Source organism: Podarcis vaucheri, assembly GCF_965113315.1.
Source record: "Podarcis vaucheri genome assembly, chromosome: 10".
Classification (NCBI taxonomy): Eukaryota; Metazoa; Chordata; class Lepidosauria; order Squamata; family Lacertidae; genus Podarcis; species Podarcis vaucheri.
The window spans coordinates 17,349,102-17,363,374 of NC_138748.1; the positions used below are offsets into that span (position 1 = coordinate 17,349,102).

At 44.0% G+C, this 14,273-nt stretch overlaps 1 protein-coding gene and 1 long non-coding RNA gene across 14 annotated transcripts in view; one reads left to right on the plus strand and one right to left on the minus strand.

Moving 5' to 3' along the window:
* LOC309541781 overlaps positions 1-14,273 on the minus strand; it is a 575,734-nt gene that overhangs the window by 485,612 nt on the left and 75,849 nt on the right. The window lies entirely within an intron of this gene.
* CADPS2 (calcium dependent secretion activator 2) overlaps positions 1-14,273 on the plus strand; it is a 367,142-nt gene that overhangs the window by 146,958 nt on the left and 205,911 nt on the right. For all 13 annotated transcript variants that reach the window (XM_082239470.1, XM_082239476.1, XM_082239475.1 and 10 more), the window contains exon 6: positions 4,422-4,543. In XM_082239470.1, the coding sequence (XP_082095596.1) occupies positions 4,422-4,543 (122 nt within the window). The remainder of the gene's footprint in view (positions 1-4,421; positions 4,544-14,273) is intronic.

The following is a 14,273-nucleotide window of genomic DNA, read 5'->3' on the forward strand; positions in this document are numbered from 1 at the left end:
AGTATGTCAATTTGCTTCCAGAACAATATGCTAAGATCTTCCATGCAACTGCCCCTTTGGGCAGGTTTTTGGATAATGGTGAGACCCCCTCCTTCACTGTTTCTGGGGATAGCAGTGGACTCTGGGCCTATTTCCACTTGTCTACTTCTGCACATGTTGACTATTACGTATCCTGTCAACACCATTTTATCTGCGTGTTTTGCTTAACCAGTTTTAAGTTGTGCTAAATACGTGTGTGTGTGTGTGTGTGTGTTTAACAAAACTGAAATATTTGTGCAGTAGTGTTTAAATGAAAAGTGAAGTAATTTTAAAAAATTAATAAATCTGCTTTTCTGGCCAGTATTCTTTTAGCACGGTGTTTTTAAAATTGGGGGTAGGCAATACAGTGGAACACCGGTTTTTGAACGTAATCTGTTCCGGAAGACCGCTCGACTTCCGAAACGTTCAGAAACTGAGGTGCAATGGGTGTTGGCAAATTGCATTGAGAAAGACGAACAACATGCAGTGGAAGCTGTTTGACTTCCAAGGAGCGTTCGAAAACGGAAACAATTACTTTCGGGATTTCGGCGTTTCGAAAAATGAAGCGTTCGGCCTCCGAGATACTCAAAAACTGAGGTTCCCCTGTATTTTAATTCTAAAATGTATTCATCTGCCTCAGAAAAACAAGTTAAACAAGTTAAGTAATTATGTAAAATGGCCAATTGGGAGTGCTCTAGTGAATATTGTAGACTTTCGTTTTAAAATTGTGTCCTCAGAACAATCTTCTCTGTTCTTGCATGGCCCCTTGTCCATGTAATTCCAGACTGGTTAAGTAGTATTGGGAGTTGCCTAATCCAATGATCTTTCCAAAACTAGCAAGGCATAGTTCATCCTATTTATTCATGTGAACTGAAGCTGATAGCAGCTTTATCTGTGGTAAATGAGCTAAAATGTCTGTGAAGTTTTCCCCAAAACTGTGAGTAAGATGTAACTGTTCCCTCGAGAGAGAGAGAAAATTGTCTTAGATGTTTTGTTTGTTCTTCTCCTCCAATTCCTTAGATGTCAGACTGTAACAATGATGTGCCACTTTCCACTCTGGGAAACGCGTATGCAAGTTGGCCCGCATACGTGCAGATTTCTGTTAAAAAGAAGCGGGGGTGGGAAGGGGAGGAGGAGGAGAAGCTTTGTCCGAATAACATCAGACACTTGATAGGCTTCGGAGAAGTGCATGTGATGGAAAATCACATGCATAGCCAGGTATTAGTTAGCAGTTGCTACTCCGGAAAAAGACAAGCTATTTAATTCAGGAGGCTGCTTGGCGCGGGTGGCACTGTGAGTTAAACCACAGAGCCTAGGGCTTGCCGATCAGAAGGTCAGCGGTTCGAATCCCCGTAATGGGGTGAGCTCCCGTTGCTCGGTCCCTGCTCCTGCCAACCTAGCAGTTTGAAAGCACATCAAAATGCAAGTAGATAAATAGGTAACGCTCCAGCGGGAAGGTAAACAGTGTTTCCGTGCGCTGCTCTGGTTTGCTAGAAGTGGCTTAGTCATGCTGGCCACATGACCCGAAAGCTGTATGCCGGCTCCCTCAGCCAATAAAGTGAGATGAGCGCTGCAACCCCAGAGTTGGTCATGACTGGACCTAATGGTCAGGGGTCTCTTTACCTTTACTCCAGAAAAAGACGAGCTATTTAATTCAGGGGGCTGCTTGGCTCTTCAGCACTGGGAACTGTGTAGCAAATGCAAAAGCAGAGCCCTAATTCTTACATCCATCCCGAGGCAGAACTACAGTAGCGTCGTGGAACTGGAGCTTTGGGCAGTTGGGCTAAGAGTCCACTTTGCACCTAGCCCATTTTGTGGTGGTGCATTTTGTGGTTCATGTTGTTCTTCCACCATGCTACTGAAGCCTTTAGCAGAGCGAATGCATGAAAAGGCAAATAGTTCTTCCTCTCTGTGAGCAGTGCCATTTTGGTTTTTGGCTACTGTACCTTATTCAATCCCAAAATTGAAAACAAGCCTTAAAGGAAAATCTGGTGTTGGGCCAAAGTTACAGAGGTAAGTTGAGGGGGAATGAAAACTTTGCCTACCAAAGTTTTGGGTTCTTAATTCAAGCTAAGACACTAAGACAGTGTTTCCCAAACTTGGGCCTTCAGCTGTTTTTGGACTACAACTCCCATCATCCCTAGCTAGCAGGACCAGTAGTCAGGGATGATGGGAATTGTAGTCCAAAAACAGCTGGAGTGAAGGGTTTTCCAAACTTGGGTCCAACACATAAGATTTTGGGTGGGTTGAGGTTCTGGTTAGTTCATACCTTAATATGTAAAAAGAAGAAAAAGCAAAAACAAGCCCTAGGCCACCTCATATTAAGGCGGGGTAGCCAATGTAGTGCTCTGTAGATGTTCTGGACCATAACTCCCATCAGTCCCAGTCAGCATGGCTAGTGATCAAGAATCCTGGGAGTTGTAGTGAAAACAGACTGTTGCCTACCCCTGTATTAAGGTAAGAATGAAGAGTACCCACACCCTGCAAAAAAAGGCCCTAGAATTTCATCCCCTCAAAAAGTCACCAAATATTTTCCCCACTTTCAGTGGAGGTTGAATGGTCCTGCAAAAATATGGAGGGATATTCAGTCCGGGTTCGGTATGATTAATCAAAAACTTCATGGAAGCAAATCTCTCTGAAACCAATACAGATGCTATAGTCCCTAGGTTTAATTTGCTTTTGACGTTGACTTAATTAGTTTCCGTCTTGCTTTGCTGGTAAAACAAGTCCTTGTTGTGAATGACTGCTAGTTGAAAGTAGCTTATGTGGTTTTAGGGTAATGACTGTATCTCAGTGATACATGCTAAAATAAAATTAAACATGGCAATATCCGCATAAGTTTGTGTCAAGCACTCAACCTCTTCACTGGTAGCAGGCTGGATCCAAAGATGTTCCCTTGGGTGCTTTGACACATTTCTATCAATAAACTTGTATATCATAAGAGGTTCTTCATGTGCACCCATTCATATCCCTGAAGTTCATTAGCAGCGCAAGTATTTCTCAGACCCTTAGTGTTAAGTCTAACTAGTTTTTCAAATTTTTATTCAAGGACATCACTGGTGTTGAAGGATTGCATCAAGTTATGAAAAGGGAGAGTAGCTTCAAAACTTCACATTTTTTTAATCCACTCCTAAAATGTTTTTGAGCAACAGCATGGGCACAATTGATAAACTAGTTTTTGTTGTTAAAGGTGAACTACACACTCAGAGCAACCCACTATGGAAGTGGTACAAAGGCCATAAAGTGTTTTTTATATATTAAATTGCCTTTCGGCTTTAGATCTTGAAACTCTATTGTTGTGTTTTGTGTTTTTCTGCACAAGTGCTATAGAGTTTGCATCTTAAAATGGAAAATACTTGTTTTGTCCTAGTTTGGTAGCTTAAAAGCACTTTGCACAAAAGAAGCTCAGAATAGAATTTTGTATGTTCGCTTCACTGTTCAATAATATAACAACAACTTCAGGGTGTTGTTGGTGTTCTCTTTTGCATACCACTAGATTAAAGGTAAAGGTAAAGGGACCCCTGACCATTAGGTCCAGTCGTGACTGACTCTGGGGTTGTGGGGCTCATCTCGCTCTATGGGCCGAGGGAGCCGGCGTTTGTCCGCAGACAGCTTCTGGGTCATGCGGCCAGCATGACTAAGCCGCTTCTGGCAAAACCAGAGCAACACACGGAAATGCCATTTACCTTCCTGCTGGAGCCATACCTATTTATCTATTTGCACTTTGACATGCTTTCTAACTGCTAGGTTGGCAGGAGCAGGGCCCGAGCAACAGGAGCTCACCCCGTTGCGGGGATTCGAACCGCTGACCTTCTGATCGGCAAGTCCTAGGCTCTGTGGTTTAACCCACAGCGCCACCGGCGTCCCAACGTATTGACACAAAGGGACTCGAACCCTCAATCTTCTGATCCAAAGTCAGATGCCTTATCCATTAGGCCACGCGGTCACCACTAGATTACATTAGATTAAATGTAATCTAATTTCAGGATTGTAGACGTAGCCTTGATCCTCAGATCCTTGCATCCACCAAACAGATATTCTTGTGCTATCTGTGTTCACAATTCTGATCAATCAATGGACTGGGCTTCATCCTAGAAGGATAACTGTCAAACCTTACCTGCTAGACGCCAAGTGCGGACCCAGTCTGGTACAGATCACAGTACACACAACCACGTATGCTGTGTATGTTTGTTGCTGCTGTTTTATTCCAGAGCACCACTTAGAATGGAGGATTATCTGCACACATAGGCCTGCTTCTGGATGCGCGACGTATAAAGTTAGCATTTTTGCAGACCCATCTGGGTCCTCCTTTTTTATCCTTGATGATAATGTGGTTTACATGTGTACTGCTTTTGTTTCGAACGGTTGATGTTCATTTGCTGTATCTTGTTTTCCTTGTTCAGATTGTTATAGCAGAAGTCCAAGGCTTGAAGTCGCTTGCTCCCAGCCGCATTGTTTACTGCACGATGGAAGTGGAGGGAGGAGAGAAACTCCAGACAGATCAGGCCGAAGCATCGAGACCACAGTAAGCGTTGCGCCGGGATGGTTATTCACAAGAAATGTGTGCTCCACATGGTGGGGAAACTGTGCCCCAAAGCAGGTGCCATCTTTTTTAAAAAAGAGGCAAAATAGAAGCTTGGTTGGTTTTATTGATGTTATTTGGGGGCAGGCAACCCACTACTTTGGGGACGCGGGTGGCGCTGTGGGTAGAACCTCAGCGCCTAGGGCTTGCCGATCGCATGGTCAGCGGTTCGAATCCCTGCGGCGGGTTGAGCTCCCGTCTTCGGTCCCAGCTCCTGCCCACCTAACAGTTCGAAAGCACCCCTAAAAGTGCAAGTAGATAAATAGGTACCGCTTTCTAGCGGGAAGGTAAACGGCGTTTCCGTGTGCTGCGCTGGTGCTGGCTCGCCAGAGCAGCTTCGTCACGCTGGCCACGTGACCCAGAAGTGTCTCCAGACAGCGCTGGCCCCCGGCCTCTTAAGTGAGATGGGCGCACAACCCTAGAGTCAGACACGACTGGCCCGTACGGGCAGGGGTACCTTTACCTTTAAGCCACTACTTTAGTAGTAACTACAGTGAAACATACAGTCAATGACAAACCTAGACAGCATCTTACAAAGCAGAGACATCACCTTGCCAACAAAGGTTCGTATAGTAAAAGCTATGAATTTCCAAGTAGTGATGTATGGAAGTAAGAGCTGGACCATCAAGAAGGCTGATCACCAAAGAATTGATGCTTTTGATTTATGATGCTGGAGGAGACTCTTGAGAGTCCCATGGACTGCAAGAAGATCAAACCTATCCATTCTGAAGGAAATCAGCCCTGAGTGCTCACTGGAAGGACAGATCGTGAAGCTGAGGCTCCAATACTTTGGCCACCTCATGAGAAGAGAAGACTCCCTGGAAAAGACCCTGATGTTGGGAAAGATGGAGGGCACAAGGAGAAGGGGATGACAAAGAGGGCACAAGGAAAGATGGAGGGCACAAGGAGAAGGGGACAACAGAGGACGAGATGGTTGGACAGTGTTCGTGAAGCTACCAGCATGAGTTTGACCAAACTGCGGGAGGCGGTAGAAGACAGGAGTGCCTGGGGTGCTCTGGTTCATGGGGTCATGAAGAGTTGGATACGACTAAACAACTAAACAACAACAACAACACAGTCAAACGTATGTCGCAAGCTTGGAAAGGGCACAGCGGTAGAGCCTCTCCATTCCCATGTCCAGTCCCTGACATCTCTAGGTAGGAATCGGGAGTGTCCTCTTTGTGATTCAAGGACCCGCCACCCACCTGGGGTAAGAAAGACAAATGGACACAGTACATTAGGTTAATGGGATAAACAAGGCCACAACTTTATTGATTACAGCATGTGAGAAGTATTGGCTTAGGCATTGCATAAAACATCAGAGTATGACTCCACCCCCTCAGGGAGGGGTGAGTCTAACAAGGGTTAACCACCAGTGGGAGGAACCTGTTGATGCAAATACAACTGAAAGCTCCCCCTGATGTCACTGGGGGTCGTGCCATGGCCCTAGCCACCAGCAAGGGCATTGGACAGGATCCACAACTGCCGGATTCCCTTACCGGAATACCCATAAAGTGGAGGGGTAGGCGATGGCCACACCCTGCCCTCCAATACACAAACATATTCCAATGCCTAACCGCCATCTGAGCCAAAAGAGGCTCACCGCCAATACCCCCACAGCTGCAACCAATCCCTAAGGCTTCTGATGATGTCGGCCAGCCAAATATCATTACTGAGATCCGAAAGGTGAACACCGTCATCTCGAAACAAAGACAACTCGCTGAACCGGATGTCAGCATCCAGAATCACATGGCCATACATATAGCACAATTTGTGTGCCACCACACAATTTAAGAGTTTCCTGGATTTTTCAATGGCCATAGGGCTATGGGAGCCTTGCCAAACCCTTTTCTTCAGAAGGTTGGACCGTCGAAAACCAGCAGTGGAATGAAAGGGAAGTGCTGCCGCGGCAACATTTGAGCGGCAAAACCCCGCCCCCAAGCCTCCACCTGATTGGTTGGCTACCTGGGGGCATGGCGCAGCAGCCAGGTCAGCTGGGCAGGGGCTGGAACACCCCCTGCTAACACGGGAAACAGCTCCTGCTCACAACTCCCACCTCTGTAAGGAGGAGAGGCGTTCTATAACCCTGGAGAGCTGCTATGAGCCAGTACTGAGAGAATACTGAACTAAAAGGACCATCAGCCCAACTCTGTGTAAGGCAGCTTCCTATGTTCTCCCTTGCCATCCTGTCTGAATGTTGAAATGTTTCAGAAGTTGTTCTCGGGGTACCACCACCAGAGACAAAGTGAATGGCAAAAGGGACAGGGGGAACTTGTGTACTGTACAGTTAATCAGTGCATATTTTTCCATGATTTCCACTGACCAGAGATGCTTCAGTTATCCCTCCATTACCTTTAGTTTGGAATCTTACCTTAAACGAATTCAGACCAGAGTCAAGTTTTATAGTCTGATAAAGATTCTTGTCCATTAGAGGATAACATGCCAAAAGTTTTTTTATTAAGATTTGATAACCAAGGCAACTATTTGGTTACAAGGAAGAATAGGTTTGCATTTTAATAATATGTTTGCACTCAGTGGATTAAAGTATGTGTGAACCATGCAACTGATGTTTCTCCAGTCTAAAAAAACCCCTCTAATATATATGTTTTTCTAAACACAAGATGCGTCTTTTCGAGGTTAGCAGGAGGGTGAACTGGAGATGTTTAGCAAGTGCAACCAGTTTATAATTAACGCTCCTGACAAAGCCTACTTATCCGCTGAACATCTTCTAATTGTACGATCCACTTATTCCAGGTAATATTTGGAGAGTACAATCAGCAAAAGGACTTGATGATGCCACCTATCATTTGAAGTAGAAAAGTTGGCGTACGGGTAGATAATGAAGTGTTTATTTGGTTGATGTGATTGACCTCTGGGCTGCGCAGTTTTCTTCAGAGGCCTCTCTCAGCTGTTAAAATGTCATCCAGGGTCTTTTGCAAATGTGTTTTAAGAAAGACTGATTGAAAGTTTTTCCTGCTCCCTAATTGGCCCTGTAAAACAACTGGAAAATTGTAGTCAACAAGCTCCCCAGACAACAGCTACAAAACAGACACTTGTTCAAAACAAACACAAAAACCCATTAGGAAGTATTGTAAGCACATAGATAGGATTATGGAACGCTGTATTAAAATTGCTGTAGACTGAAACTTTATTCAAATGTTGCAGAAACAGCTTTTTCCAGTTTTTTTTCATGTCGATTTTATTAAAGGTTTTTTTTAACATATTAAACAATAAAATCCAAACTCATTTATGAAAGAATAGTACAAATGAAGATATCAAGAGAATCAGAAAAAATGAGAGGGGGGAAAAGAAAAGAAAGAGAAAAAACAAAAGAAATAGAGATAAAAGAACAGCAGTTCCACAACCCTTTCTGTCAATTGTTAGTATGACCATTGTTTATATTATTTAATATAAACATGCCAATAAATGTTTCTGGCTGTAATTAAAATTCAGGTTTTGGTGCTACTCTGCTAAGTGGTATTTTTTCCCTTCTAGGTCCAACCTTCTGCTTTCATCACTCAAAAAGTTCAAAATGGCTTCTCATCAATTAATTTAACATATTTCCAGATTGTATTACTCCTGATCTTGTGACAAGCTTCTCTCTCCCCCCTCCTTTTTTATTTATCTTTCTTTTTAAAAAAGAGTTTCACCAAATCTGAGTAATATAGCCCATATTTCATTGCCTGTTAAGTCATATGTCCCCATCCTGAATTTCTGTGTCTCCTACGTTTTAGATGTCTGCTAGCACTTCAGCTTGTCCTCCTTTATCAGAGTATTCTCTACTCTTACTGAAGGAGGTCTTGCTTAGCTGCTCTCAGAGGTCCTTAGAAGCAAAGATTCCAAAGATTAAACTTGGAATCTTCTGCATGTGGTGCTCATAAGCTCTTCCGTTGAGTGGGAGGCCCCTTGTTTTATGCAGGTTATCCATGCTTCTGTGATTACTTTCCGTTTAGTGGCAACTGAAGTGTCAAGTCAGGGACAGGTACATCACATTTGCCTCTGTTAATATAACTGGAGAGCAGCATTCGGGAAAATAGTACAGGAACAGCTGAATGTTGAAATGTTCAAAATGGCTTCAGAAAGCTAATATAAATTATAACCTTTTTCAACACAATGGCCGCATTCCCTTGGGGGCAGACTAATGGTGGGCAGATCTGACTGTGTGATCTGACTCAGATCATCAGCTCCTTATAGCAAAATTCAAGCTTAAACTGAAGAAAGTAGGAAAAACCACTGGACAGGTAAGATACAATCTAAACCAAATCCCTTATGAATACACAGTGGAAGTGAGGAACAGGTTTAAGGATTTAGATTTGCTGGACAGAGTGCCTGAAGAACTATGGATGGAGGCTCGCAACATTATACAGGAGGCAGCAACTAAAACCATCCCAATGAAAAAGAAATGCAAGAAAGCAAAGTGGCTGTCCAACGAGGCCTTACAAATAGCGGGGGAGAGAAGGCAAGCAAAATGCGAGGGAGATAGTGAAAGATACAGGAAATTGAATGCAGATTTCCAAAGAACAGCAAGGAGAGACAAGAAGGCCTTCTTAAACGAGCAATGCAAAGAAATAGAGGAAAGCAACAGAATGGGAAGAACCAGAGATCTGTTCAAGAAAATCGGAAATATGAAAGGAACATTTCGTACAAAGATTACCATAATAAAGGACAAAAGTGGTAAAGATCTAACTGAAGCAGAAGACATCAAGAAGAGGTGGCAAGAATACACAGAGGAATTATACCAGAAAGATATGGATGTCTCGTACACCCCAGGTAGTGTGGTTGCTGACCTTGAGCCAGACATCCTGGAGAGTGAAGTCAAATGGGCCTTAGAAAGCACTGCAAATAACAAGGCCAGTGGAAGTGATGGTATTCCAGCTGAACTGTTTAAAATTTTAAAAGATGATGCTGTTAAGGTGCTACACTCAATATGCCAGCAAGTTTGGAAAACTCAGCAGTGGCCAGAGGATTGGAGAAGATCAGTCTACATCCCAATCCCAAAGAAAGGCAGTGCCAAAGAATGCTCCAACTACCGCACAATTTCACTCATTTCACATGCTAGCAAGGTTATGCTTAAAATTCTACAAGGAAGGCTCAAGCAGTATGTGGACCGAGAACTCCCAGAAGTGCAAGCTGGATTTAGAAGAGGCAGAGGAACCAGAGACCAAATTGCAAACATGCGCTGGATTATGGAGAAAGCTAGAGAGTTCCAGAAAGACATCTACTTCTGCTTCATTGACTATGCAAAAGCCTTTGACTGTGTTGACCACAGCAAACTATGGCAAGTTCTTAAAGAAATGGGAGTGCCTGATCACCTCATCTGTCTCCTGCGAAATCTCTATGTGGGACAAGAAGCTACAGTTAGAACTGGATATGGAACAACTGATTGGTTCCAAATTGGGAAAGGAGTACGGCAAGGCTGTATACTGTCTCCCTGCTTATTTAACTTATATGCAGAATTCATCATGCGAAAGGCTGGGCTGGATGAATCCCAAGCCGGAATTAAGATTGCCGGAAGAAATATCAACAACCTCAGATATGCAGATGACACAACCTTGATGGCAGAAAGTGAAGAGGAATTAAAGAACCTTTTAATGAGGGTGAAAGAGGAGAGCGCAAAATATGGTCTGAAGCTCAACATCAAAAAAACGAAGATCATGGCCACTGGGCCCATCACCTCCTGGCAAATAGATGGGGAAGAAATGGAGGCAGTGAGAGATTTTACTTTCTTGGGCTCCATGATCAGTGCAGATGGTGACAGCAGTCACGAAATTAAAAGACGCCTGCTCCTTGGGAGAAAGGCGATGGCAAGCCTAGACAACATCTTAAAAAGCAGAGACATCACCTTGCCAACAAAGGTCCGTATAGTAAAAGCCATGGTTTTCCCAGTAGTGATGTATGGAAGTGAGAGCTGGACCATAAAGAAGGCTGATCGCCGAAGAATTGATGCTTTTGAATTATGGTGCTGGAGGAGACTCTTGAGAGTCCCATGGACTGCAAGAAGATCAAACCTCTCCATACTGAAGGAAATCAGCCCTGAGTGCTCACTGGAAGGACAGATCGTGAAGCTGAGGCTCCAATACTTTGGCCACCTCATGAGAAGAGAGGACTCCCTGGAAAAGACCCTGATGTTGGGAAAGATGGAGGGCACAAGGAGAAGGGGACGACAGAGAATGAGATGGTTGGATGGTGTTCTTGAAGCCACTAGCATGAGTTTGATCAAACTGCGGGAGGCAGTGGAGGACAGAAGTGCCTGGCGTGCTCTGGTCCATGGGGTCACGAAGAGTCGGACACGACTAAACGACTAAACAACAACAAATGGTGGGCAGAAGCAAAATTAGGCAGATAAATAAATGTGAATTTTAGCTTTCTACGGGTGGCACTGTAGGGGCAAATGGGACGCGGGTGGCACTGTGGGTTAAACCACAGAGCCTAGGACTTGCCGATCAGAAGGTTGGTGGTTCGAATCCCCGCGGCGGGAAGGTAAACGGCGTTTCCGTGCACTGGTCCAGTTGTGACCGACTCTGGAGTTGCGGCGCTCATCTCGCTTTACTGGCTGAGGGAGCCAGCGTACAGCTTCCGGGTCATATGGCCAGCATGACTAAGCCGCTTCTGGCGAACCAGAGCAGCACACGAAAATTCCGTTTACCTTCCCACCGGAGCGGTACCTATTTATCTACTTGCACTTTGACGTGCTTTCAAACTTCTAGGTAGGCAGGAGCAGGGACCGAGCAACGGGAGCTCACTCTGTTGCGGGGATTTGAACCGCCGACCTTCTGATCAGCAAGTCCTAGGCTCTGTGGTTTAACCCACAGCTCCACCCGCGTCCCATTTGCCCCTACATAATTACGTCCTTATTTTAGACATTATGATATTTTGTTGTATCACAATGTTTAGCTGATGATATATCATGATATTGAAAACCAGATATCGCCCAGCCATATTGGTGAGCGAAGTCAGAGAGCTGTGATCCGATAAGCAAGTTGTTTGGATAGCTGGTAATAGGAATCGCTGGAGTCCTAAAGAGCTGTTGTTTCCTCCTCCACTTTTGTGCATTTTCCCTGCTTTTCTTATTTTCTAATCCTTGGAATCTCCGTAGTTTGCTCTATCTCCCCCCCCCCAGCAACCAGGATAAATCTTTCCTGCAGTATGCTCATCTGAAATCAGGTAGTCCCTAGAAATTACTATCTGCAAATACTACAACACAGTAAGTGTGGGTGGATGTTAAAGAATCCCTTCTCCCTGCAAAATGAAAATATGAAAAGTCTGCAACAAAGCGTAGGCAAGTCCTGTTCTGCAGGAGCTAAAAACCAGATATGCATTTAGAATCTATGGTACTGTATAGTTAACTTACATTGCAATGGTATGTATGTCTACTCAGAATTAATTATCTTCATGTTTAATGAGGCTTAGCACAGGTAACTGGGCAGAGGATGGCAAACTAGATTTTGGTTTAGGGTTGGCATTGGAGGGAAACAGTTTTCTTCTCCCTTTAAGCATTGTATGGCAGACAGAAATTCAACAGATTAAGCCTTTTCTAGCATGGAAATGCAATTATGGAAAAGCTTTGCCAAGATTGTACAGCTGTTTTGTTTTATGACACCATAAAATTCTACGCTTTTGTGGTATGTGTTTAAAAGTCACTCCCTAAGCAACACACAAAAAGCAAGGCAAAGTGTTTGAAGGCACACAGAGTCAAGGGAGGAGAATAGTTGATACAGCCAAAACACAAGAATCAGATTACAAAATACCGTATTTTTTGCTCTATAAGACTCACTTTTTTCCTCCTAAAAAGTAAGGGGAAATGTGTGTGCGTCTTATGGAGTGAATGCAGGCTGTGCAGCTATCCCAGAAGCCAGAACAGCAAGAGGGATTGCTGCTTTCACTGCGCAGCGATCCCTCTTGCTGTTCTGGCTTCTGAGATTCAGAATATTTTTTTTTCTTGTTTTCCTCCTCCAAAAACTAGGTGTGTCTTGTGGTCTGGTGCATCTTATAGAGCGGAAAATACGGTACCTGGAACAAGTCCAAGTGAACTGGTGAACAGAAATAAAAGGAGCCCATTTTTAGGCCACGTTTTCTTCAAAACATGGCCTGAAATTTCTTCTTCCACATTTTCATTCACCCAAGAGTGTTAATGACTGCAGCCATGTTCAGCCTATCACTGAAGAACGTTTGGCCAAGGAACTGCACATGAACGTCCCATCTGGTAAAGAGCAGAGAGAGAGATAAATGAGGGGGGAGAACAAGAGAAGGATGACAGGAGGATAGAAGGGGGAGGGAGCCAAACGAGGGTGACGGAGCAAAAGAGGTGGGTGATAAACAATAAAGTTGGAGCAGGGAAGTGACTCACTGCTCACAACGCTTCTCATAATCTGGAGTGCACAATGGTGCACAACATTGCAGTTTCTCCATGGGCAACATTGTCCACCACTGCTATGAGCAGCCATATTCTTTGAGCCATCAGACCAAGCCAGCATGACCAATAGATAGGGATTATGGAGTTGTACTCCCAACAGAAATTGGCTATCCACAGCTTCCTCATCTTTGCTTCCGACAGAAGGGGGAGGCAGGAGCTAGCCAAATCCTTTATTTGAGCCCAGAGCAAGCAGTGTGACCAGTTGTTTCTCTTCAGGTAAACTGGGCTTTAATAAGAGCGTAGAGCCCATATAAACAAATATAGTTCATTGATTTGATTGATTGGTTATATTTCTATGCCGTTTTTCATTCAAATGAATCCCAAAGCGGCTTACAAGCAATAACTCACAATATCATGACAGAACATAATAGAGCTTTTGGCATAAATCATATAGAATAATTAAATCAGGACAGCCGCATGTTCCTGCACTGCAGGGGTTTGGACTAGATTATAATAATAATAATATTATAATAATAATTTATTATTTCTACCCTGCCCATCTGGCTGGGTTTCCCCAGCCACTCTGGGCGGCTTCCAACAAAAGATTAAAAATACATTAAAACATCAGTTATTAAAAACTTCCCTGAACAGGGCTGCCTTCAGATGTCTTCTAAATGTCATATGGTTATTTATTTATTTGACATCTGATGGAAGGGCGTTCTACAGGGCAGGCACCACTACCAAGAAGGCCCTCTGCCTGGTTCCCTGTAATTTCGCTTCTCTCAGTGAGGGAACTGCCAGAAGGCCCTTGGCGCTGGACCTCAGATTATCCCTTCCAACTCTTTGATTCTGTGTAAAACACAACAGCTGAAAAATAAGCTGAACATCACCATTAAAGCAAAAGTCACATTATAAGATTAACAAATCAAGACAACATTTATAATCTATAAAGCAGTATTAACAAAATAAAAGCCAAAAGATAGATTAAACACTGTTAAGTTCATATACACAATCTCCACACCAGAGGTGCCCTCTTCTCCAGAGGATCGAGGGGGCCCGTGTACAATGTCATGCGATAACAACAACAGCAACATTTTTTTATTTATACCCGCCCATCTAGCTGAGTTTCCCCAGCCACTCTGGGCGGCTCCCAATCGAGTGTTAAAAACAATACAGCATTAAATATTAAAAACTTCCCTAAACAGGGCTGCCTTCAGATGTCTTTTAAAGATAAGATAGCTGCTTATTTCCTTCACATCTGCCACCACCGAGAAGGCCCTCTGTCTGGTTCTGCAATGTCCTGAATGTCAGCCTGGTGCC